At 40.9% G+C, this 26,738-nt stretch overlaps 1 protein-coding gene across 4 annotated transcripts in view; it reads left to right on the top strand.

Annotated features, from left to right (window-relative positions):
- Positions 1–26,738, top strand: part of LOC143149884 (glutamate receptor ionotropic, kainate 2) — a 247,214-nt gene that overhangs the window by 214,943 nt on the left and 5,533 nt on the right. For 2 of the 4 annotated variants that reach the window (XM_076317674.1, XM_076317673.1), the window contains exons 13-17: positions 6,790–6,987; positions 8,975–9,200; positions 12,486–12,650; positions 18,767–18,867; positions 21,974–22,181. In XM_076317674.1, coding sequence (XP_076173789.1) covers positions 6,790–6,987; positions 8,975–9,200; positions 12,486–12,650; positions 18,767–18,867; positions 21,974–22,181 — 898 coding nt within the window. The remainder of the gene's footprint in view (positions 1–6,789; positions 6,988–8,974; positions 9,201–12,485; positions 12,651–18,766; positions 18,868–21,973; positions 22,182–26,738) is intronic. The other 2 variants (XM_076317676.1, XM_076317675.1) reach the window with 2 other exon arrangements.

Below are 26,738 nucleotides of genomic sequence, written 5' to 3'. Positions count from 1 at the left end.
AACGGTCAGACGCGTTAACCAAGTCGTACCGAGCTGCACACGTATCTCTAGAAAGTTTCAAACTATTTATCTCGGAAATAAAATCTCGTGTTATAAAAGTTTATTTTGAATTTACTTTCACGCGAAGAATCACCTCTGATTTTAGAGCAATCACCGCTCCATCTTGTTAAACATCATTCCAATTCCTTTTTATCCAAATTATGCACCAAATCTTCCAACATATTTTCCGGTACATATTTCGATGTTCACAAACTTTCTTCAATTCTTTAAACGACTTGTATCGTCGAATGCTCAAATTTCAGTTTTACAAGAGCTTTGTAAAGAGTAAGTTTCTTTACCCCAAATGAATTAATTTTCGATATTAACTTACAAACTTCCTTACCTCTACCTCGAAATGTTTAAGTTTCTACTTTAAACTCGTGAAAGTTCCTTTAATCCAAACACTCTTCGACGTTAACTTAAAAAATTCCTATTCGAGGGACGTAATCCGCGAAGAGGGCTCTAATCTGTATTTTATCCGCGTATAAGTTCCTCTATCCGAAAATAAATTAGTCCCCAATTTTAACTTGGAAAATCCTCGTATCCATTTCAATTGATCTTTACGGTATTCGCCGTGTGTTACGTAATTCCATTACGTGTAATGCACCGAGGGAAGAAAGTTGCGACAAAAATCGAGGGTATCGAAAATCCTGCACTCGTTTTATACTTCATTTGTTCGCAAGCTGCAGACCACGGAAATAGGCAATTTCATTTTCGACGACGTTTCGAGACGCGAAGAAGAAGGGGGGACAATCACTCAGACGCGAGGTACAAAAGCTCTGGTAAACGATATCCAACAAGCTGCTCCGTTTCACGAAAATCGACATATGAACCGAGAAAACCGTTTCAAGCACCATATGAGTACATCGTGCCACTCCGACAATAGAGACGATAAGATCGAACATCGTGTTTTATAGAGTAGGATGTTCATCGGTTAATGTTGCGTCGAAGCACTTCGACAATTCCAATATTGGAAACCGATTCCCTCGTTCCTGGAAGTGTACTGCCATTCGTGATTACACACTCGCGCGAAACTCTTGTTCTTAATTACCAAGTAATAAATAAAACTCGTTTCCCTGTGAACTTTTTCGCGACGACGTGTAATCTTGGTGGAAAGGATCGAGGAGTCTGTAGAAACTAACGTAAACGTCGAAAATGTAATTTTTTCACGAGAAAGAAGGAATCTATAACGTGGCAAATTTTTCGAGAAGAAAAAATGTAATTTTTTCAATTTTTACACCCACATTGTTTTCCGCAAAGAGTCTTTAGTTGTTATCGGTGAGTTGCCTTTACGCAAGCATCGATTTATTTCTTTATTCTTGGTATTGTTAATTTATATTTTTTTGTGTGATTTTTCCACATGTCTCAATTTGTCGTTCCGAAATTGGAAAGTTAAAATTTCCTTTCTCTCCACCCTGCCTGCGGATTTACAAAATTTTTAAATATGCCAGAGGTTGTCAATATTCTAAACAAACGCGATGGAAACACAAGGAAGAAAGTAAAAAGTAATCGTTGACCGGTATAGAACATACGTTAAAATTGTTTGTGTACAATATTGCGTTTACATATTGCTTTATTCGGTTTATTGAAACGGCAGACTTCCTACCACAGGATAAACACAATTTAGCGGTATTGTAGTTCCGCGTGTGCCAGACATGTTGGAAAATTGAAACATTTTCGTCCATCGGTAGAAACAACGATTTGTTTTACCAAAAAAACATGGAACGAATTTTTTCCGCGTCATGGCGTACACTTTATTTTTTTTTTTTTTTCTTCTTTTTTGTTTCGTCGAGATTTTCAAATTCAATTACACCGATGAACATCGCAAAATAGTACGCGAGAAACGAACATAATCGACGCATCGAGTAAACGCATGTCACCCCTGCATGCACATAGCAGCCAAGCACCTTATCTTTTGTTAATTGCATTCTCGTCGCGTGGATATTTTTCCTGACCGAATTCTATCATTAACGGTATCATCCATTCAATCGTTTCAACTAATTAAGATCTTGGTTAAAAACGCGTCATAACAATCATCCTATCGGACAATGATCCTCGTTGAGAAATTTCATGAAATTCTTACCTACCTTTCGAACTAGAAAATATATCGAGGTCAAATTTCGACGAAAAATAATTAAAAAACTACAATTTCTAATATCGTGCCATGTAACGTATTTTATGATTATTCGACGTTTTTATCATTCATTTATATTTATTTACCCTGACAAAGGAGATTAAAAAATACATTCTTCCAGCTTTAAAATTTAAAATTTAAAATTTTACTTTACCTATCGTGATCCGAAAACAATTTATGGAATAAAATGTTCGTTCGTTAAAATCGGAGAATTTTTTTCGAGAATTTTAAAATCGTTAAAATGGTTGAATTAAATGTACACTTTTTCCAGTTAAAAAATTCTTTTCCATCGAAAAGTTTCACGGCTAAATTGCGCTGAATTTCTCGATCGGGATCACCGGCTTCGACTTCGAAAATTTCCCCCGCGGCGTCAATAAAAAGACGCTCGGCGTCGAGGAGCAAACCCGCAGTAAACACTCGAGCCTAGCGCAAACGAAAACATCCAATTTCGAGCACCTTCCGGCGTGTCGTGGGGCGCAAAGAGAAAAAGAGTCGATTAGTTCACACCGCTTCCCTAACCCCGAGCCACTCGCTGCAAATAGCTGCTACCTCGCGGTTCACTTATCCCCGACAACTATAGTCTCCTTGGACACTCGTAAAACACACGTAAGAAAACGAAACTTATGGGTACCAGGGGTGAAGTCACTTCCAAAGTTAACAGGAAGAGAGGAGAATCAACCCTAATTTTCTCTTCACGAAAGGACAGAACCTTTTCCTTAAGGGGGTAAACTGGGTTAGGTCTGGACGTCCATTTTTTATTTAAATAAAACAACAAAACTATCCACTCTGTGAATTATTCGCGCAAAATATCGTTAATACTGATCATCTACAGGTAGTACCTGATCGGAAATAGTCGTCAAATAAAATAGAAAAATATTAACCGTTTCACTGGGATGGAGGCCTATAGATCCACGGTCGATTTTAACCGTGCGGAAAACGCCCATGGGCGTTCACAATGCATATCTACTTATCGTATAAAAAACTCTTCCGCACATCTGTACGCGACGATCGGTTTCTATAAGTACTCCATCGACCGATATCGTTCAGAAAACGCCCATGGGCGTTCATTATGCGTTTAAAATCAATTTGCGAAAAGATTTTTCGCACATTCTTAACCATTTCACCGCAATCAACGTCTATAAGTACTCCACCGACCCATACCGTGCGTGAACCGCCTATAGGCGTTCGAAATGCATACACATCGAACGCGCGAGAAGCTCTCCCGCACAGTGAGTACCGTTCGTGTCTCTCCCTGTGAATTTCGTCGCGATTCTTCCGGAGTGTTTATTTTCGAGAAAATCTCGGGAACGTGCAACAATACGAGAGTCAATTACACAGACTACACCCTGGACTACCCCCTTAAGCGATCCTCCGATAACCCAGAGACGAGGGACCACACCTGTACAACATATGGTGCTAGCCGGCTCTGGTGGCATGTACATGCGGGGTTGTCGTTGCGACTCTGCGAACAATTGCGCGATATCCATGGACTCCTCCGCGTGAAAAGCTCGGACGAACGGGTTTGCGCGTGGAATCGTCGCGCGAAATCCGCTCGGGACTTCGTCGCGTTACAACGAGGCGTTCCGCGCGGAAATGGAGACAACGGGACAACGAAGTGTCTCTCGAAGAATATTTCGTGGACGATGCGAATAAATATCGTCCGATAGGTGGCGAGCAATTCCTTTTTCCCGAGATGGCGGAACGACACGGACATTTCATTGCTTACGAGCGACCATACGCGTTCTGGGTGAATACTTTGACAATTTTCACAGCTTCGTGTAAACGCGAGAGGTAGATTGGAAAATTTCAGGGACGATGGAACATTTTAGCATCGAGAACTGAGACCATTTTCGGAGTCATTATATCGTATTTCGATACGTTGGTAATATTTAAAGAGTCTTGGAGCCCCGAATATACGAGACATGTCTTGTAAGCGGGGAACTACGCTTTAAAGTTTCGTATCGCTCTTCGACGCGTAATTTAGGTTTGCGTTACGGGAGAACGTTTGCGTCATTAGGAGCGGATTTATCGAGAGTGCGTTTCGTGGAAATGTACGCAGTTTCGTTTGTGCGGTGAAAGTTTTCATTGTTGTAATATCGTGTTTGTTTTTACGTACGTTGAACCTTTATGAGTTCTGGAAAATGAATTTCTTTTTTTCTTTTTCGAGTTTAATTTCGCGTTTCATTTAGATTAGAAACGTTTCACGAGAGAATTAAAAGTTAATGAAGTGACCGTTAAAATTATCAAACGGTAAACAATTGATAATAATTGACTGCTAATTCTGTCGGTTTTCAATATTTTTGCACGAAATTTGGCGAGCGGTCGATGAGATTACCTTTGACCTGTCGGGAACGTTTTTCAATTTTTCAATATTTCAATTTTTTATTAACCGATAAAGGAGCAAATTTCCGCGTGAAATGTCACTTTTCCCTTAAAGTTGATAATTTGATCAATTTTTCGAAATTTAATTATCGGGCTCCGACGGCCGACAGCCAATACAATAAAATTTAATAAAATTCCATTCGTTTTTACATCGAACAACTGTGGAAATCTGAATCATGCGGACACTGTTGTTGCGTTCGTTAGTATATGCGATAATAAATCGTTTGATCGTATTTGCTTGTGCAATCGACATGATAATTTCTTTCAGTGGTAGACAATGACCCTTTCTACCGAAAGTAAATCGTATAAATTCATCGAGCGATTTTTCTTCAATAAATTCACGAATATGTATTCCCTACACGTTGAAAAATTAACCTCCCCCTTACAAAACTATTCCAACGTCCCATACGAAATTATTCAATTCCTATCTGAACATAAAGCTGTGCAAAGAAATGCAACTTGCTATCGGAATATTTTCACTGATCGATAAAATATCTATAATTTAATTCCAAATCGGTAACCCCGGATATAATGCGGAAATGGTAGAGGGAGGGGGGCACTAATGCTCCCCGAGTCACGGTATAAAAAAGTTTCATCGAATGTCCGGTCTTTCCAATATCTCGTCTGTGGTAACACCTGGCTTCCACGATGGTGGTTCAAATGCAAATGAAACTATTTCTTTTCAAATATACGATTTGTCCGGTAGCTTTTCATATGGGTTGTTCCAATGCAATAATACGAGTCAGAATTACCAATTCGCGCTATCTCGTTCGACTATAATATTTTCCGACTCACGAGTAGTGGAGAAATAATTCATCACGTGAGAGAAATAATTCTTTGTTTCTCGAAATAATCGTTCGAAGTGTCTTTTGCATTTTAACCACCCAGGTAATTTATTTTCCAGTCGATCGACGACTGATGAAAAACAACAATCTTTCCGAAAAATTGACACCCTTCTTCTCGTTCTCGATCCAAAGATCGAACGTTCGATTCTGGTTCTCTTTGATAATTACGAGCGAACTTTGAGCAACGTCTTTGCGCCAAGAAGCGTACGAAGAGCAAACGCGAAGGAATTGCCTAGAAATGTCTCTGGCACGGTAGTATCTGGCTTGATCGTTTCGCTGCCGCTAATGGCTCGAAATATGCCATTAGCGGTCCCGCGATGCATAAATAGAACCGCATATTGCATTCTTCGGTCGTGGCGTGGAATGTAGCATCGATGGGAGCCCCGAGGGTCGTAAATCATTTCGATCTCGATGCATCTTCTTCGACGCGGTTTCGATTGATCGTCGATGCTCTTCGTCGACTTCCCACTCGCGGATGGTAAATCGAACCGCCGCGAGGAATCGTCGTACGATCACCGTGCGAACAATCGAGCGACTTATGGCTCACGATGGAACCATGGATTCTTCCATCGTGGCCTGTTACAATGATAATAAATTTACGTCTCTTTGAACACTCCTCTCTCGCTTCTGCTGGTTCATTTATTGAAATTTTAATTCTCAATGGAACACCTTGAGAACGAAATTCTTTTTATTTGTCGTTTGCACAATGTACAATAATTGAACATCGAAACATATTTTACTTTTTCTGACCCTTTCAAAGAGTGTCAATGGAACTCTACATTCTTTCATCGTGATTTGTCAGGGTGGTAATAAATTCATGCCTCTTTGAACACGGCTTTGTCGCTTCTGATGGTTGATTTATCGAAATTTTCATTTTCAATGGAACACCCCCAGAATTAAATTCTTTTTATTTGTCATTTGTACGTACTTTTATGCGAATGAAACGTTCCTACGAAGTTCACAAAATAATCCTCAAATGAATCTCGAGTTATCTATCATACCGAGAATATTATTAAACAAAAGTCCCCGAATTTTCAATGTAAAATTGTACCACATTGTACAAACGTCATTTCGAACGATTTTCATTCCACAGAGAGTGTTACTTTTCAATTCATTTTTCTATACAAATTTCTCACGAACCAACGCACGCGAGACACGTTTCAGCCACTTTGAATCTAATTGGTCGTCTCGATTCTGAACCACGGTGTCGTCGATCATCCCCGGTGTTTCGTTATCTCGATTCTTTAACGTTCGATGACGGTGCACCGTGACGAATGGTGAGAATTTCGAAGAACTGAAATGAAATCGGTGCGATCGTCGGAAAGGAATTGCTCGCGTAGGCAGGTTGCCATCCCGGTGACTAAGTAGAGTATCGATCGTCATTATCAGGCAACTAGTACGAGAATAGTGGGCGGGATCTGGTGGTTCTTCACGCTGATCATCATATCTTCTTACACGGCGAATCTGGCCGCCTTTCTAACAGTGGAGAGAATGATAACACCGATCGAGAACGCGGCCGATCTCGCGGAGCAAACCGAGATCTCTTACGGCACACTGGACGGCGGGAGCACGATGACATTTTTCAGAGTAAGTACCAGAAGATCGATCGTTTCGTCGCGTTAAACCGAGCCTAACAGCGAACAAAATAAACGAGAACTTGACGCTAACGGATCGCCCGAGTAATTTCGAAAGAACAGCTCCGGGAATAATGATCGTTCGAGAGAGAAAAAAAAGCAAGTAACCAAGTCGATCCTCTCGCCTCGCGTTTCTATTTCGTTAATTAATACACCGATGCGAACATTACGCGTCGCATAAGTGCAAGCCCATACGACGTTACCCACACCGTATTTGCATGCCCCCGTAAATGCATAAAACGAACGATCCTATTAATATTTAAACAACGAGCATACCCATCGCGGTGTCGCCTCGTCGTTAATTTGAATTAACGCGTGTCCTTTGAATCGTATCGGAGCTCTTGCCACGCGTTACGATTTTAATAACTTTTTAAACGACCTCCGAAACGAAACAGAAATTGACTGGATAATTGGCGCCACTTTTGCGCCACGGTTGCGTAACGCGATTCGTTGGCAATTATCGGGTCGAATGTTCACGTTTTGGGGTGGAGGGGTGAAGGGGTGGGGGAATTTAGATCGTGACGTTAATATTTCAACATTGCGAAAATCATCGAGAGCGCGCGGAGCTTACCGGGACGCGTTTTCCGCTCGAGAGCTTATAGCGTGTAGGAGAGCTCTTAACGTGTATATCTCGCGAACGGTTGGGGGAAACGCTGGTTTGTTCCCTGTAAATCATCCCGTGATATTAAAACCATAAACTCGCCGGTTTTAATCGCCACCCCCACCCATCCCCGCCCCCTGCTCCGTGCAACTAATTCGAGTGATTATTCCAACGGAACGTGCGCGGCAATTTTCGCGCCGCCTCGAAATGAAACCCGCATTCGCGTTGTTAAATTTCCAAGGGCTCTTTAAACGTGGACTCTTAACGTTATTAAATTGAAAATCCGTTGGAACGGCGTGTCGCTATTGCATTACATTAATGCCGCGTTATTGAGGCTACATTTTACGCGCAACCTTCATCGTGGATTTATTCTTGAAAGGGGCGTGCACCGGGGGGGTGGTCGGGGAGCTCTCGGCTTCCAAGAGAACAAAGACGTCAATGGAGAACTCTTGGAAAGTTACTTAACCCTTTGTCCTCCACGTTAGACGCCTTGCTACGCATTTAGAATTAATGAAATATTATTGTCGTTCCTGTTCTCAGATCCGTGAGCACGCATTTACTTATTTCGGTTTCGTACAGCGAGCTGCTTGAATATTGTTACCGAATCGAGAGAAATTTATCGACTTTTTCCTTCTCACTTTTACAGGGTGTATCGTTTAAGCTCGATTACTATTTTTCAGGTGCGACTACCTATTCTCGAAATAAATATTTTTGTCGAGAGAATAAAAATGTTTCTTCTAGAAATTGTCTATATTCAAATTATTTTTCAAACATTTCTTTCTGTATATTTTCAGAAATTGATACAAACGATGGTCGAACTTGAAGGATACACCCTGTACCTTTAAACTTGTTCAGTAATATCTTACTTGATTTTCTATAAACAAAGGCAGCAGGTATTTGAATATTTGAAAACCGTTTGAAAAATTCCCTGTACGTTTTCTAAGCGTTAAATTACTTTCGTAGAATTATTCGTCTATCGTACACAAAGATATAAAAATATTCTTCCTTTCGATTTTTAGACAATTTCAGAAAGAAAGCGTCGAGAAACGAGCGAATATCGAATCGATTCCAACGATGGTTATTTATAATACAATCTTTATATTCGAACGTTTCGAAATTGTGGTTAAAATCGAAAATGGCGTTGATTGAACATTCTCTATCGGTGTAGAGAGAACATTCGTAGAAATTGCCAGACGCCACGGTATTTCGATAGTTCCGACCCTCGGTTCCCCGTTGTTTCTCCAAGAAAGGGGAAACAGGAAATCAATGGCGGCGCGGAGAGTGTTCACTCCGCAGCGTTCGATCATTTCGCGGCTTGTTCTCTGTGTTGAAATAACAGGATTCGAAAATCGGGATATACCAGAAGATGTGGAGGTTCATGGAATCAAAGTCGAAGTCGGTGTTCGTGCAGAGCTACGAGGAGGGAGTGAAGAAGGTACTGGAGAGCAATTACGCTTTCTTAATGGAATCCACCATGCTCGATTATGCGGTGCAACGGGATTGCAATCTCACGCAAATCGGCGGCCTGTTGGACAGCAAAGGTTACGGGATCGCCACCCCTAAAGGTAATATTGGAAAACAATCGGACCTACCTTCGTATCGTTTCGACTTCTGCTCGATGTGCTTGAAAACAATCGATTTTGTGTAAAAAAAAAAGAAACACACCATTTGGAAAATGAAACAGTGAATCAACCCACTGCTTCTTCCTAATTTTTGTTCCTCGATTCATCCTATTGATTTCGAATCGAGAGGTAAAGGAAAGAAAGATTCATTGGGGTAGATGTTGCAATAATTGTCGATGGTCCTTATAACTTGTTCGATAACGGAATAATGTACGATGAATCGTAGAACAATTTTGATATTATATTTGGTTTTTTGTTTTACGCAACGATGCATAAATATTGCATGTTTGTACTTAATGTGTATCAATTGAGCATAAAGAACCTAGGTAATGTAAGTAGAAGGTATTGAAATTGTCCTAATATAACAATGAGTAATAATTTTACTATTCGTGTCGAATATCTGTCACACACACTGGATTGTTAATATATAAGAATCGTTTCCATTCGAGTGATAACTTTTGTACTTTGTTGTACATATTCGATTAATTGGTAATCGATTCATCGTATTCAACGTATGAACAAATTCTCACAAATGAAAGAGTCTCCAATGTGAAACGATTTTTAAGTCCAATAGCTTCTAAAATAATTATAGGAAGTCACCGTATAAGCGTAATTGGGACATCTTAAAAAATTATATTATTTACAGATATTTTGGTACCGACGCGTAAAGTTTCTCACTCGCATAATCGGCCATAAAAAAGCTACGAAATTCCATTCGTGCGTCAGATTGTGTAACAAATATCCGCTTATAATTTCTTTCGCCCGAAAGAATTGAGTAATTGCATTTATTTGATCGTTTCGTCCGCGCGCGAGCAAATGCATTCGGAAGGTACACAAAAGGAAGTAAACAAACGCTGTGTTCGTTTGTTTTCAATTTTCACCAAATGCGATTAATTATCGAGGAATTGTTTTTCGATATAAAAACTTGAAGAATAATTCGTCGTTGCGTTCGCTGCACGTGGATGCATTTTTTCCTTTCCTGTGGGAATATATGCAATCAAGAAGTGAATCGCAGACGAATGGTAAACACTTTTCGCTTTCAATTTTCATCCTGTACTGTGAATCGTGGACCACGTGTGTTGCAACATTGTCGAGAATTGGGCACGATTAAAAATTGTCCCGTGGGGATGTCGGCTCGCAACGCGTGGAACAGCAAAGTGCAAAAATAAGGGTGTAAACATTGCACATTTTTAATTTTCCTCGAGAGTCGTTTGTACCGAGACGTTATGCTACAATGCGGTGCCAAGACGTTCAACACTGTTTGCAGAAAACATCGTAAAGTCTGGAGATTTGTAGCTCGCGCGACGATTGCGAGCCCCGAGGGTGAAGAGAAGCGTAAACTGCAATTCTTAAGGGTGCTCTGTACTCCGGAACACTGGAAGAGAGCGGTTCATTGGGAATTTTTTTCGAGAACACTATCGACGAAAGCTTCTCGACAATTTTCCACGCGTATCGGCACGAATTTCAAGAGAATCTATGTATTCCTTTTTTTTAACGAGAAATATTAATTCACCGGGGGAGTATATTGCAAAATGTAAAAGGGAATACGTACCGGAAAAATGAAAGAAATTGCGAGAGAAAGTGAAGTATTTTTTTCTAACGGAGACAAAATTATTGCAAATATTCTAGTCAAGAACAGTGATTAGAATGTACTTACGATTAGTCTACTTATGTTTGTACCAAATTTTGAGAAGATCGTTACCTCGATACTTCAGTTTCACTGATTGCGAATTTCAAACTGATAATTTGGAAATCATTCTTCCAAGATCCAAAAAATTATGAAAATTCAAAATAACGCTCTCTTAAATTGTTAAATAACTCTAGTAAAATATTTCTCGTTAAATTTCCGACAAAACATATTCGTCTTTCTGTTGGTCAAATTTCGAGCTAATGATTTGTGAACAATTTTTCCGTCACTTAAAGTTTCGAGACGTTGCAAAAAAATAATCTTTTCGAACGACCAGTGTAGGAGACACCCTGGTAGAAATAATTCGGGGAACTTTGGCGCTTGGGGTCGTCGGGCGGGCACGGAACGCCCTAATTAAAGACTCGAATACGCACGGTGTTTTGAATCCGCGTGGCTCGTCTTCGCGTAGGAAAGTGGTGAGAAGTTACACGCTGCAACGGTGCGGCAATTCCCCTAATTGGAGCAACGTGTTCGCGTTTTAATTTCGCATTTTGCCGGGCACTTAACAACGAATCGCCGGAGGAGTGACGCAATTACATTCGGCCGCGGTTCGAAGCTCACCGAAAAGATTCCCCGAGACGTTCTCAAAGAAACGAGACCTCGAAGAAACGCGTTCGACCTTTGAGGTGATTTCAAAGGCAGCTTCTCTCCCAGCGGCCTCCTTTCCTCGTTTTTCACGGACGCGAAGAAAATAAAGCAGTCGAGAAGAGGGGGCTGCCCTTGCGCAAACTTTCCATCTCCTGCTCGAAACTGATTAGAAGGAAGTTGAGAATTTTCGAGAAGCATATTATATTCATTGCGTTCCACAAATTTCGGAGGTCGATCCACAAGTCGAGAACTAAAGGGAAACTACCCTTCCATGGTTAACCGAGCCGTGGTTGAAAGAAGTCGAACCATCGATGTTAATGATATATTCGGTTCAGCATCTTCTTACTCGCGGAAACGAAAAAAGAGAAAGACGACCAGGTAGTTGGGAAATGGTTGAAATAAGGTCAAACTTGCAACGATGGTTTATCAATTACATTGTGGAACTTACCACGGAAGAGAAGAAAGAAAAGATGGCCAGGTAGCCGGAGCACGATCGAAATGGAATTAAAATCTGCATAATTGTACGAAAAGGTAAAAAAGAATCGTTTCCAGGCACTGCGAGAATATTTCCAAAGTGTTAGTTACCGTAACGACCGAATTGAATTCCATCCCCTCGAAGAGTAATTTTCCTTCTTGTTACTTTCTCAAATTTCTTACACGATTCACTTCCCTTACTTCTAACTACTATCCACTTCGCTTCGAATCATCCACTTCGTATTCTACGCAACGTAAAAATTGTTAAATATTCCCACGACCGACGGTGAATGGTAATTTTCCATTAGTTTCGAAACTTCTCGAATTAAAGAACCACCACCGGTTCTTCGACCGATCGATTCGAGAACCGTCCTTGAACAAGTTCCACGCTCGCGGTGTGCACCCTGGGCGAGGTTTCGATCACCGTTTCGTAGCAAAGAATCCTTGACCAGAACCTAACGAGTCCGTTTTATATGCAGGTTCACCCTGGAGGGATAAAATATCCCTGGCGATTCTGGAGCTGCAGGAGAAGGGCGTGATACAGATTCTCTACGATAAGTGGTGGAAGAACACGGGCGACGTGTGCAACAGGGACGAGAAGAGCAAGGAGAGCAAAGCGAACGCCCTCGGAGTCGAAAATATCGGTGAGCTCGCGAAATTAAATTTTTCCAACGGGGGGAGGGGGACCACGGTGGTAGGGGTCGGTGGGCTGTAAAAAAGAGGACCGAGGAAATTTACCACCACGGTAAAAGGGGTAACGTGAACGTTATCTGACGTCGCTCAGAACCGGCGTTACATAGAGGTGAATTTTTTATTCGAGGTTATCAGCGGTTTCGCTCGACAAGAAGCAACGGAGCGTAGCAGATTCCGTCGTTTCGTTTTTATTTCACTTTATTCGGGAATTAGGTACGCGAACGGGAAAACCGGGACGACGTAAGGGATATTTCGCGACGATATCTGTGGAATTAATTAATTCGATGATGCGAACCAAGCGGCGCGAAACGTTTCGTAATTTCTTCCCGGGCAAATAACGTTAATTAACCGACTAATCATTCTAGCGTGAGATCGTCGGCGAGGTGATGATTTAAACCGTCCGACACGGAGATAAATATACGAGATTTAATTTCAATTGGCTCGCGAATATGTAAAGTTACGTAGTCTTTTTTTTTCTGTTTTTTTTTTTTTTTTTTTTTTTGTAGTATTTCCGTCGAGTTTCTTCGGTTACTTAAATAAATTGATACGGTTAATTAATATCGAGCAACGAAGGAGGAAACGTAATTATATCTGGGCCAATAACAGTCTGGTAAATTAATCGGGGAGGTAATAAGAGAATGGTACACGATATATTCGGATAATTGTTGCTATAATTAGAACGGCGCACATTCTATGAAATATTTATCGATGGGATTGAGTAACGATAATCTAGCACAGTGTAATTAACGTAGGCACCAAAATATGCATGGGTAATGAGTATCGCGTATGAAACGAAATTATTCGGTTTATCGAATGCCTACCTACATTCTGTCCATCGTCAAACTTAATTTGCGAGCTTCCGGTGAGCGTGGTGGGCTGTACAATAAACTGTGGCTGGATTTTGGTCCGCAATTGGATCGCGTAAACCGTCGTTTTTAGCGAGAGTGGAAGGAAATCACAGGAAATTGAAAAATTGGCGAAAAAGGGATCATTTTCTATATACAACAATTTCGGATAATTTATAACGGTAATAAGTTTTTTTACATTATCGATTGTGTGTGTGTTTTTTTTTCGTGAATGATTCTTTTCTGCGATACTTTCGTAAATTTTATAATCACTTGAACCATCTTTTAAATAATTACAAACGTTACAATATAATACAAACATTAAACGAACGTTAATTATTTCATTTGTAATGAAATTGTTGTATTTTCGACAAAGTATCTCTAAAGAATAAATAACCCGAAAAGCACAAAGTTACAATTCTAGAAAGAATTTACATCTACTTAGAAAATTACACAGTGTCAAAAACCAGTTCTCCTTTTGGATCAGAGAAAGGAAAAATCGGATGTACAAATACCAACAAAAATCTAGGAAAAATGTAATTCAACTCATCATTCAAAGTATATTTACCAAAAATGGAAAGAAAAATTTATTTAGCAGGTACAGTAGAATATTCCAGAAAATCCAGAAGTTTGATTAAAGGATATTTCGAGTGAATATAATTTATTAAAAAAAAAATATTTACGCATATTCGTCTCGAATACTATCTGCCTTTTTTTCCTACCAGAAAACAAAAAATCCAATTTGAAGAACAGGTGAGAAAACACAGGTACTCCGAAATGCATACACACGCAGTGCTCCGAAATGCATACACATGCGGTGCTCCGAAATGCATACACACGTGGTACTCCGAAATGCATACAAACGCAGCGGTTCTGGACGCACCGAATCGCGGCTCGAATTTATTAGCGAGACTCGTCGGGTCGTTCGTCTTCCCCGAGGAATAATCGACGCGTCCCGTGGAAAGGCGATTAGCCTGCCAGGACTGAAATTTCACTGAGACATCCAAGGAGCCCGGTTCGTCCTTCTTCCTGTCTCGCCGACTCTCGTTCTCGCTGCCAGCAAAGTGGCCACTTACCTAAGTTACAGGCTGACCGAGAAGGGGAGCAAGGGAAAAAAGAAAAAAGAAAACGGGGGCTAGGTGGTAGGGGGAGAAAGAATTGCGGGGGATTCTCGTCCTGTACAAAAAGGAAACTGAGAAGGGTACCCGCGTGAGAGAGTAGGGACGGGCGTTGGGTTGGAAGACAGAAAGGGAGAACTTGTGACTTCCATCAAATCCGGAAGGGGTTCCAGTAGACTCCCAAGAAAAATTCCCCGGGAGGAACTTTCCGTGAGATTTCTCTGTGCTTGAAAGCTCGACCGTTTCTCTTTTACTCCCTCTCCCTGCCGAGCTTCTTACCGACGACACTTATTCCGCCAAACGTCGCTATAACGAACTTAATTTTCTACCTCGAATCGAGACGTTTCCCGAAACTCGAGCAAAAATTTCGCACCGATTTCTCTCCTTCGAGACTTTTTTACGAGTTGTTAATGGATCGAAACGAACGGAGATATTAACGCGGGGAATAACGTTTCTCGAGTAGCCCTGTGAGATGATTCTTTTTTTTTATTTTTTGAGTCGAAGAATCGAGTCTTCGAGAATTATTTCGTTCGATAAATATGACACTTTAAATTAGAAAAGTGGTCCCTACAACTTTCTCATTCCCGATGAATTTTTCATCTCAACAATGTTTTGCCTTTAAAGGTTTTTTATTTCTAGTGATTTCTTATTGTCGACAATTTCTTGCCCCTGACAACTTTCCCCTACCCCGTTCACCGAACCTAAAGTTAATTACGCTCCGGCCTGTGAAAACCGTCACGGTTACACTTTCGAGAGTCACGCTCGAATCATCGTGCTACACATTCCACCGAATCCTTGTTTGCCATAGTTTTTCAATAAGCCACAGTACCACGGTAACGAGCTTTCCTTCCGAGTGTACCTGAATTTTCAACTGCTCTCTGTTACATTAACCTCTTGAATGGAAATGACGAGTCTTGCCGAGTTCACTGTACCAAACTCATCGTTTGCAAGCTCGCTGAAATTTATAAAATGTTTAACTCTGTTTAAGAATAATTTCGTTACTTTATAATTCTAACAAACAGTTGACTAGTTTTCGTATTTATTCGTGAATAAATTTAATACGAATTGAAATATCTTAAACTGTTCTAGTAAACACGTTTGCTTTAAAATAAATCATAATTTATAAGAGGTATTGTATTCCCATTTATAAACTGTTATTGTAAATTACCATTATAATGCAAACGATGGTCGTAGACATCGGTGAAATTATTCGATGGCATTCTAATTCGTCGTTTATCGACTGTTTCGCAACCACCTGCTTTCAGAGGTTCGAGGTAACTTCGTCAGTTGCAAAATACTACTCGTTTTGCAAGTAGAAATGCTGATGCAAATAAGGGCAGAAGCTCTGTCTGGAGAGTCGCGAGTTCTTAGAGAAATACCGGCGTCAGTTTTGTTAACTCGTCGCTGTTGCAAGTTTTGGCGGAAGTTTCTGCGAAAAATACCGCGTGTCTCGAGATAAAAATAATGCCTGAGCTCGAAAATAACGTCTGGATTATCTTACGACGTAGAGGAGGAAAGACGCTTTTGCATTTCTTGGGTCGAGTTTAACAGAACGAGGATTTTATTTCTTAAGGAATGTAAAAATAGTTTCTACGTTTTATATTTTATTTACAATTATGCTCAAAATGTCCATTCCATTCCCTTGTTTCTCCACCGTTCAACGAGTTGAACATTACACGACAAATTGCGAAAAGAAAGTGGAAGATTATCCGAGATCAGGACATTTTTTAAGAAGTGTTACAAATACAGTGCAAAACTATTTAAATGGAATATTGTTCAACATGTTCCAACAAACTCTACCAAATTAATACCATCATCGAATTGTTATATTTATAAATATTACTAGAAGTAATATTCGGCTATATTCTTCTTTTTTCTTTCATTAATATTCTACATTTTTCTTTTTCAACAATCTTAAAATTTTCATTTTTTTTTCACAATCTTAAAATTTTCATTTTTCTTTTTTCACAATCTTAAAATGTTCATTTTTCGTACTGGATTGTTTCTTGTATCTCGTATCACCAGTGACCTGCATAGAAACTTCATCGTCGGTCACCAGTGACCTGCATAGAAACTTCATCGTCGGTCACCAGTGACCTGCATAGAAACTTCATCGTCGGTCATTAGTGACCTGCATAGAAAGTTCATCATCGATCACCGATAATCTACACGGTACTTAACGCGTTAATCGATTTATCGAGCAACAACCACACGTCGAAAAGGTAAGAAACAACCAAGTGGAAACTGGAAGGGAAAATTAATTCGCGGCAGGCTTCCTTTCGGTGCTACATCGTAAAGTCCAGCGTTGCAGCTGTGGAGAATACGAGCTTGAACAATGCTCGGGCAGAACGAAACGAAAAAATCGGATATTCGAGCCGCGAGTAAACAGGAAGCTCGCTCGGTTCAAGAGTATGCAGACGCGGCGGAGAGCTCACCGCGTACGCAGCGATCCGAAAAAGTTTTCGAACGCACGCGGAACCGCGCGGCTACAAACGAAGCCGAACTTCGGGGATCTCGTTTCGCGAGCTGCGGAATGAGAACTCGGCTCGTGTCAATTCGGGACCGAACTTTCCGCGGAACCAATTCGCGAGTTAACGTCGGCGATTAAGTTCAATAATGGCTGCTCGTGGCGATCCAAAATAAACAACGATGCGGTACGATGCAAATACACACTGAGTGGATGAAATTACTACCGATGCTTTCGATCTATCACTTGTTCGAAGTTTCACGAATAATGGAATTGAAAATGCTCTTGAAAAGATACTATAGACTTTTAGAAGAAATGTACCGTATCGTGAGAACATCTCACGATTATTTTGAGGCTTTCACAGTTAAAGAAACTAGTGTACGAATATGTGATCACATGAATATGCATACATGTACAATGGACATCGATCGAGTGAGATATATGAGAAAACTGTCGAAGGAAATATCAAAATTATACGCACTTATTTTTTATTGTAGAAGTTTCAGAATAGTTTTAAGAAGTTGCTACGAACTAGCTCCATTTTCAATTCCATTCATGACCGAATTTTTGAATAACGACTAATGCGAAGAAAAGTACGTTTATTCGAGCGAAGGTGAAACATCACGAAACGTGTGTGAATAATTTAAAAAAAAAATGTGACAGGTTAAAGTCGAATAGGAAAATCGTCAATTTTATATATGCATTTTTCCACAATAAACTAATTCTGGTTCACCATCGATACTGCTACTAGATTGTTCGATAAGTTCCATTCTAAGAATACTATGACCCTTAAACTTGACCAACCGTAAATATACGAACGAGTCGACGGATATACACGAACCTTCGCACATGTTCACCAAACAATATAGTACTACCATCTTTACAAAAATCAAACAACGAACCTGATATCTCTGTGTCTTATCAATCGTCGAAACTTATCGAGCAATCTATCATTCTTAAACTCCATCGAGAACTTCTCCCCCGAGATCCATTAAAATTTACATCTGGTAATATCTTGGATCGATCGGAAGAACGGGATCAAAAATTCACAGAGCCGCCGGTTCACGGTTCTCTGATTATTCTCAGTCGATTCGAGGTTGAAAATTCGCAGTCTCGTGCGAGCAACAATCGCGAGTCGGTGATAATCGAAAAACTTGCCTGGTCCCCGTGCCACCCCGCGTTTAATTATACGGCCATCGTTCCGCGTACCCTTTCATCGAGACCTGTAAGGGTCTTGGGAGACCCCCCTCTCGCAGCTCGGTTATTGCGCGATCTTCTAACCTTCCCCACGATATAGAAGTTTCCTCGACCGGTGCGTCGATCCTCTTTCTTCGAACTTTCAAACCCCTCCAGAGGGGCCGAGGGACGACTCGAGGTTAACAAAGAGGCCTGGAGAGACGTAGGCGCGAATAGACGAGAGTATGGGCACGGGAAGAGCTAGACAGACGGATAGATAAATGGACAAATAGACGGGCCGGTGAATGGTGAAGTGTTGGGGGTGCGGTGGAACGATACAGGTAGGAAGAACGGTCCTCGATGGCGGCTACATTAACTCCGAGGCAGGCTCGCGACATCAGAAAAGAAACGGAGACACCCGCCGGCGGTAAAATAATGAGCTTCCGGTTTTCTCGTTCCAGGTGGTGTCTTTGTCGTGCTGCTCTGCGGTCTGGCGCTAGCGATCCTCGTGGCGATCCTCGAGTTCTGCTGGAACTCCAAGAAGAACGTCCAATCGGACAGGGTAAGCGAACAGGCCGCCCAGAGATAATTCTCTGCGAATTTCGTGCTTCGCGTGTACGTGCTGCATGAGTGTACCTTCCTCGCCGTGGCTTGCAAGGCCGTTTCTCTACGAGCACGATGTTTCCGTTTCTTCCCGGGTACAACCCGCCTGGAACCAACCTCCACGCGAGAAGGTGTCAGCTGCAACGCTGAACAACCCTACGGGGGGTACCGTTTCTCCGTAATCGGTGATCGGAATTTTCGAACCCGGACGATTTCTTTTCGACACGGTTGATACTATTGCGATGACGAATCGGAAATTTCGGATTTGAAAATTTACGGTTTTTGAAAATTGCTGACGCGAGTAGAGTCGTTCGAAGGGTTTCTGGCACTCTCTTTCAAAGCGTGGGACATTTATTCGAAGGAATGATGCGGTCGTGAGTTGAAGAGAAATTTTAGAAAACGGTTAAAAATTTCGAGTTTGCAAATTTACGATTTTTGGAAATTGCTGACGCGAGTAGAGTCGTTCGAAGGGTTTCTGGCACTCTTTTTGAAAGCGTGAGACATTTATTCGGAGTAATGATGCGGTCGTGAGTTGAAGAGAAATTTTAGAAAACGGTTAAAAATTTCGAGTTTGCAAATTTACGATTTTTGGAAATTGCTGACGCGAGTAGAGTCGTTCGAAGGGTTTATGACACTCTCTTTGGAAGCGTGGACATTTATTCGGAAAAACGGTGTGGTCGTAAGTTGAAGAGAAATTTTAGAAGGTAGTTAAAAATTTCGGGTTTGCAAATTTACGATTTTTGAAAATTACTGACGCGAGTAAAGTTGTTCGAAGGGTTTCTGGCACTCTCTTTGGAAGCGTGGACATTTATTCGGAAGAACGGTGTGGTCGTGAGTTGAAGAGAAATTTTAGAAGGTAGTTAAAAATTTCGGGTTTGCAAATTTACGATTTTTGAAAATTACTGACGCGAGTAAAGTTGTTCGAAGGGTTTGCGACACTCTCTTTGGAAGCGTGGGACATTTATTCGGAAGAACGATGCGGTCGTAAGTTGAAGAGAAATGTTAAAAATTTCGTGTTTCCAAATTTACGATTTTTGTAAGTTACTGGCGGGAGTAAAGTCGTTCGAGGGGTTTGTAGCGTCCTCTTTGGAAGCATGGAACATTGATTCGAAAGAACAGTGAGGGTTGTAAATTGCAGAAAAATTTTAGAAAGCGGTTAAAAATTTCGGGCTTTCAATTTTACGATTTTTGAAAGTTACAGGGGCGAGTAAAATCTTCAAAGAGGTTTGTAGCGCCCCCTGTGAAAGCGTGGGACATTGATTCGAGAAACAGCGTGATCGTAAATTGAAGAGAAATGTTAGAAAGCGGTCAAATATTTCGTGTTTTAAAATTTACGATTTTGAACATTTCTTGGCGCGAGTAAAATCGTATAGAAAATTCTCAACGCGAAAGAGTAGATAATTAATTCGAAAGAACAACGTAGATGTAAATTGAAGAGAAATTGCAGGAAATAGTGTATTACTATATACACGGTAGGAAATTGTAGAAAGTACGAAGAGATAATGATCCATTGGTAAAAAATTAGTTGTACCACCCACTTCGTTCGTATTAATTGTGCCTGTTGTTTGCCTATTGGAGATAGCCGATGTGAAACGTCGAAAGTACTCGAAACGACTTTATTTTAACCGAATCGGTCAACACCGAGCCGGGACTTTCGGTTCGTAGGTTGACTCTCGAGGGAAGGTATATTTGCTCACGTTGGAAAGAGAGCGAAACGAGTATCATTTTCGAGGATCGATATATTATGGAGCATTCGCGCGAAAAGGGAAAAACGTAACGTAAATACTCACCCGCGGAAATTTTGTCCCGTTCCAGCGATCTGGTTACGTATGGAGCTATTCCATTCGTCCACCTCGGATCTCGTTTCCAATCAGATGTTCGAAGCTTTCGCGTACCGGTTTGCAGTCGATACCGGTTGCAGTTTCCGGGAATAAGCCGGTGTAATTTTGGAAAAGCGTTTCTAAATGGACAAGGCTTATTCCCGGAATCCTCAAACGATATCAATAGATCTCGTTTCATTTACCTAATCCTCCGCGGCTGATTCCCTTTCCCTTGTCGCGAACGAACAATTCCACCGTAACTATTTAAACGCTGACCGGTTCTACCTGCATCGCTGGGCAACGAAATTGGTCACGTACGGAATCCAAGTATCGAAATTCAGGCGCGTCAACATTGGAAACTAAATTTAATAACGGGTCGCGCGTCAACTAACACGCTCGTCACCGGTTACCGACCAAGTTGGAACATTTACCGCGAATAAACCCTAATGTTTCGGAACTTGCGCGCAACGTTCATTTCGTCGGGTGTATCGTCGAACGAGTCTCGTTTCACGCGCGGATTGTCACGTTTTACATAACACCGTGTAAATTTTAGATAATTGCGGATAAATGCAGTATCGTTTGGAAAGAAAGAAGTGAAAAGGGATTAAGCGGTCTGTAATTCACGGTAGCGATCGCGAAGCTAATTTTCCAATCGACGAAAATTCCCCGATCGATTACACCGTGCACGCTCCCTAATTAATTTCCGATAGACTCTTCTGCCGTCGTAAATATTTCCATGTCACCGCAACGCGTAATCAATCCCCCCGTAGAAACTAACTCCCAATCGTCGCGTATCCTGCGATTCTCCCTGTACCATAAATCGGTACCCTCCGCTCTATTTAATTTCCAACCGTCGTCCTTCCACGATCCTAGATATTTATACATCGCCCCCTGGAAGGTAATTCCCAATCGACGGAAATCCCTCCGATTTGCATAGTCACGAGGTCTCGGTTCGGTCGCACGATGACACCGCGCCGATCGACCGTGAAACCGCGGTACCACCGTGAAACGTAGAAAACGTGGTTACTCGCGCAACGAAACGGCCTTGCTCGCCCGACAGCCGAATCGCATGGTAAACGAAGCTCGCGGCGGCGAACGTCTTGTGTATCATTTGTTGGTATTGTTGTGCCTGCCTGTGCCCGGTCCTCACGTCCACGCATCGACGGAACGAAAACCCGCAAATAATAAAACAACGCACGTTGGAAATCGCAACCGCTGCTCGATCGACCACGCGGGCCACGGCAGTCCCTGTGCGCCGAGATGGCCTCGGAATTGCGGTTCGCCGTACAGTGCGGCTCGCGGCAGAGGCCAGCCGCGAAGGCGCGCAATTCCGACGCCGCGGTGCCCTGCGGACGTTGCAGTCCGCGAACCACCAGGAGGAGAACGCGATATTGCTCGACCGGACACGAGGAGACTACCTACATACCGAGCATCGAGATACCGCGGTTAAATGGTGTAAGTCCTGTCCCTCACGATGGGCTAGCGATCAACTTCGATGGCTTCTTCTTGGATTTTGAAAATTTCATTCTATTGGAAATTGATAATAAACTTTGGGGATACCATCACGGGGTGTAGGGATTTTGTTGGTGTGGTCTGTGATGGACTTGGTAGACTTGGAGTGGTTGGAGATTGGTAAATGGTAGAATCATGGGGTGTAGGGAGTTTGTTGTAGAGGTCTGTGATGGACTTGGTAGACTTGGAGAGGTTGGAGATTGGTAAATGGTAGAGTCATGGGGTGTAGGGACTTTGTTGTAGAGGTCTCTGATGGATTCGATAAACCTGGAGAGTTTGATAATTGTTCTACCTTGTAGAGTCACGGGGTGTAGGGATTTTGTTGTAGAGATTTGTGATGGACTTGGTAGACTTGGAGTGGTTGGGGATTGGTAATGGGTAGAGTCATGGGGTGTAGGGATTTTGTTGTAGAGGTCTGTGATGGACTTGGTAGACTTGGAGAGGTTGGAGATTGGTAATGGGTAGAGTCACGGGGTGTAGGGATTTTGTTGTAGAAGTCTGTGATGGACTTGGTAAACCTGGAGAGTTTAGAGAGTGATACCTAGTAGAATCATAAAGTGTAGGGATTTTGACGTAAAGATTTGTAATAGACTTGGTAGACCTGGAGAGTTTGGAGTTTGGTAACATGTAGAGTCATGGAGTGTAGGGATTTTGTTGTAAAGGTCTCTGATAGACTCGGTAAACCTGGAGAGTTTGGAGTTTGGTAACTTGTAGAATCATGCAGTGTAGAGATTCTATTGCAAAGATCTGCCGATAAATTTGGTTATCCTAGGGACTTTGAAAATTAAAGATACAGCTTTTGGTTTTGATTTAGAGTCACGATAGTTAACGAAGAGGAATTTTATAGAGTGGAGTCACGTTGAGTGTAATTTTGTTTTATATTTTGGAGAGCTTTTAACTCTTTCGAACTTTTGCTACCTATACTTTGCTACGTACAATTTTTGTGTTAAATCTTAGAATATTCTAAACAGGTTCAAAACGTTAAATAATAGATATAAATATTCACTGTGACGTACCATCTTAAACGAATATTTAGACTCTATGTTATTAGAGACGCACAAATGTTTACAGCATAATATTGCTATTTGAGAGCTCCTAAGTAGTCATTAGACGTTAGTTTACCATCTGAAATGAAGTTTGCCCAAACTCCGTACGAGATTCGCGCTGTAATATTAAACGCGAATCGCGAGACGATGTCGAATGTTAGTGTAGAGGAAAATATTGACTTGCAACCGCAAACAAAGCAGCAGCTTTGCGTTTCTCAACGCAACTATCATAGTTAAAATATATAAAAAAAATATGGAGTTGCGTCTGTAGATATCTGACGACTGATCGAAATGAATACTAATTTAGAAATCTTTAATCGGTATCACGCTAGCTCGAGAACATCGAGGCAAGGGTTGACACACCTAATTATAAACACCTGGAAATTGCACACAATTTTATATTCTAAAAAAATTACGAAAATAACATTTTCCAATTAATTTTCACGATACGCGATACAATTTTCCAAAATTTGATCTTGAAAGTGTGTCCCTCCCTCAATTAGAAATAATTTTTAATAAATATTTATCGATACGAAAAAAATACGAGAAAACACGAAGGTACGTAATCGAACAATTACGCGAGAATGAAAGGTACACATCACCGATACATTGATTATTCAAAAAACAAATTACATACGTACCTACACAATCACGTGAACGTATACGACAGAAGAAGAGAGTTCGATCGCACTACGAGAATTTTGAACGCAATTTAAAAATTCACGCGATACGTGAAACGAAATCACAATAGATCCTCAAGGAGAAGCCATCGCTGGTCGCGGAGTTGTGCCGACTTCATGGTAATTAAATTTCGCCAAGTGTAATTAATATTCCAAATAACTCGATGGGTGTAACTGAACCCACTTTACGTCGAAACGATCTACCCGATATTAGTACACAAATGTGTAGTTTAATTTCCGACAATTCGAACCGGAAGATATCCGATTACCGTGAGGAAGCACAGCCTCCATGAAGCCCAATGACAATGTATACAATTTCTTCATCAGCTTCGAACCGTGGGAACGGAAGGGGGAGAAAATACAAGCCACGACCGAATAACGAGAAAGGGAGTATTGCAAATGAGAGTGCCTGCGTGGAAATTGTCACTTGACTGTCTATCTTACGTAATTTGTGTCTCAGTTCGTTCTGTCTCTCTTTCTCTCTCTCTATCTCTCTTTCTCTCTGTCTCTCTTTGATACATCGTAACTAGATTGAACACTGTTCTGCGTTATTGGTAAAACTTTTTTGTTGGTCCGTGCTTAGTAACGAATATACGAGGTGTCTACTTAGAAACGGATAGCGTTTTAATATCGTTGCTATTTGGAGTAATGGTAGCAAAAGTTGTACGACGAAGTGTACATTGAGTGTTAATAACGAAACAGGTAGGAGATATATTGCAAAATGTACAAATAAAAAGAATTTGGAATCGTTGAGTTGACTATAGTTGGGAGCTGGAAAGATGACTTCTGGATTAACTAACCTGAACGACCATGGTGGCCAACTTAGGTTTCTTTAAAGTGCTTGCAAGGGACGAGCTTTAGTGCTTGTAAATTTTTAAATAACGTTACTGTTGTTAAGAAGTTACCAGAACCTTAATATTTGTAAAGTTTTAAATAACGTTACTGTTATTAGCAATGCTACTTAACCCAGGATCTTTATATTTGTAAACTTTTAAATAACGTTACTGTTATTATCGATGCTATGGAATAGAAAATGTCAAGAACATCTTGAAATATGAAAGATTAAGGTAGTGGTCAAAGGATAGGGAAAATATAAGGGGAATGTGGATAATTTTTGTCTGACCCAATACGGGTCGCTACTCCTTTCAGAGGTCAACTTCTCAGCTCGGTACAATAGCGATGAATTTAGAGAATGAACACGATCTGACCTAGAACTAATGGTTTCCAAGATATTCTAGAATAATTCTATTTGCACTGCCATGTGATCCGTGCATCTCATCCTCTTGGATGTAAATATGGTAGACGGATTGGTTCTAGGTTAGATGTGTACCCTAACTTCGTCAGGGATGAATTATTTAATTTCAAACGAAGACGTATTCAAACGAAGATTGATCTCTGTCTTCTGTAAATTTAGTTATCAATATTTATTCACAATTTCGGTGGTCACTTCCATGTTAGAATAATTTGGAGAAGATACGAAGTAAATATTTTAGCTTAATTTTTATTCTCGATATTCGTTATTCCATTCAATTATTTAAGATAACAAAGTTATCTATTGCACTCACAAAAGCGTACAACTTTGCAAACCAGCTCTTCTGAACGATTAAAATAGCAGAGATATTAAGATATCCTGTTTTTCAACGTATCACCCCGTATACAGGATAAGTCATTTAAGTCAACCCCTTCGAGTATCCTTGAAAATATTCAATATATGAAAAAAATGTTTTGAATGAAAATTATACGGTTTTGAGAAAAAATCATTTATAGTGCATCAAGTTTTCTTGGAGAACATCTAGAAGGTATTTCAAGTTTTTTTTTAATCGAATACATAGGTTTTTTAATCTACATAAATAAATATTTGTATTCAGCTCGAAGAATATACTCTCAATCGTTAATAAGCATTATATTTGTATCATTACTAGAACTTTGCAATGTTAAAATTTGGGCCTTGGACCCCTACACCTTTATCCGAAAAGATTCTCATTCCACTAAATTATCTTCTCTCCGAAACCGTGCAACTTTTATTTCGAATATTGATATAAAGTATAGTTTCGAAGATACTCGAAAGGGTCGATTCAAACGACCCCTCCTGTACGCATTCCGCATTTTGGCACGGTCCAGTATATCGCTACTAGTCGAGTCGACCGCTGTGTGTGTGTTTAATCACGATTGGCGCAGAGTTCAGTTACACATGCTTACATTCGCAGTACACCACATCTGAGTATAAGTATACATAAGTTGTACACGCGCGTTACGTACTTGATTGCATGCTACGAACTGCTATCGGACAATCGTAATACCGATTCCCCAACGACGTCACTTCAAATTCGTCGTCGTTCTGACGAACGCCTCGGGCGTCGTTCGGTGCCAATCTCGTTGGGATCGATCGGCCGTGAAAGAGCCTGAAAAGTCTATCGAAAGAGGCAACGAAATCGAAGAGTACAAAGGTGCATTCGAAAAATGCATCGGGAAGGTGAACGTACTTCGAAGCGTGGAATTATAAAAAAAAATCCCGCGGAACATCTGTTTGCCCTAATTTCCATTGCACACGACGAACGAGACAAAGTATTAAATAGAAATACGTTTAAAGTAACTCTGAATCCAAGGGTCGAATATTAAATTTGAATTTATTTCCTAGCCAATACCTAAAATAACTTTCCTCGATTTTATTTTCAACTTTAAAACAAAAAGACCCGCGCGATTAAAGGGTTGGGCATTAAATTTGAATTTATTCCCCGGGAAACACGCGAAATAATTTTTCTCAATTTTATT

The sequence above is a fragment of the Ptiloglossa arizonensis genome, chromosome 8 (assembly GCF_051014685.1).
Source record: "Ptiloglossa arizonensis isolate GNS036 chromosome 8, iyPtiAriz1_principal, whole genome shotgun sequence".
NCBI lineage: Eukaryota > Metazoa > Arthropoda > Insecta > Hymenoptera > Colletidae > Ptiloglossa > Ptiloglossa arizonensis.
The sequence above is the reverse complement of the archived record's forward strand: the minus strand, read 5'-3'. Positions and strand labels throughout refer to the sequence as shown.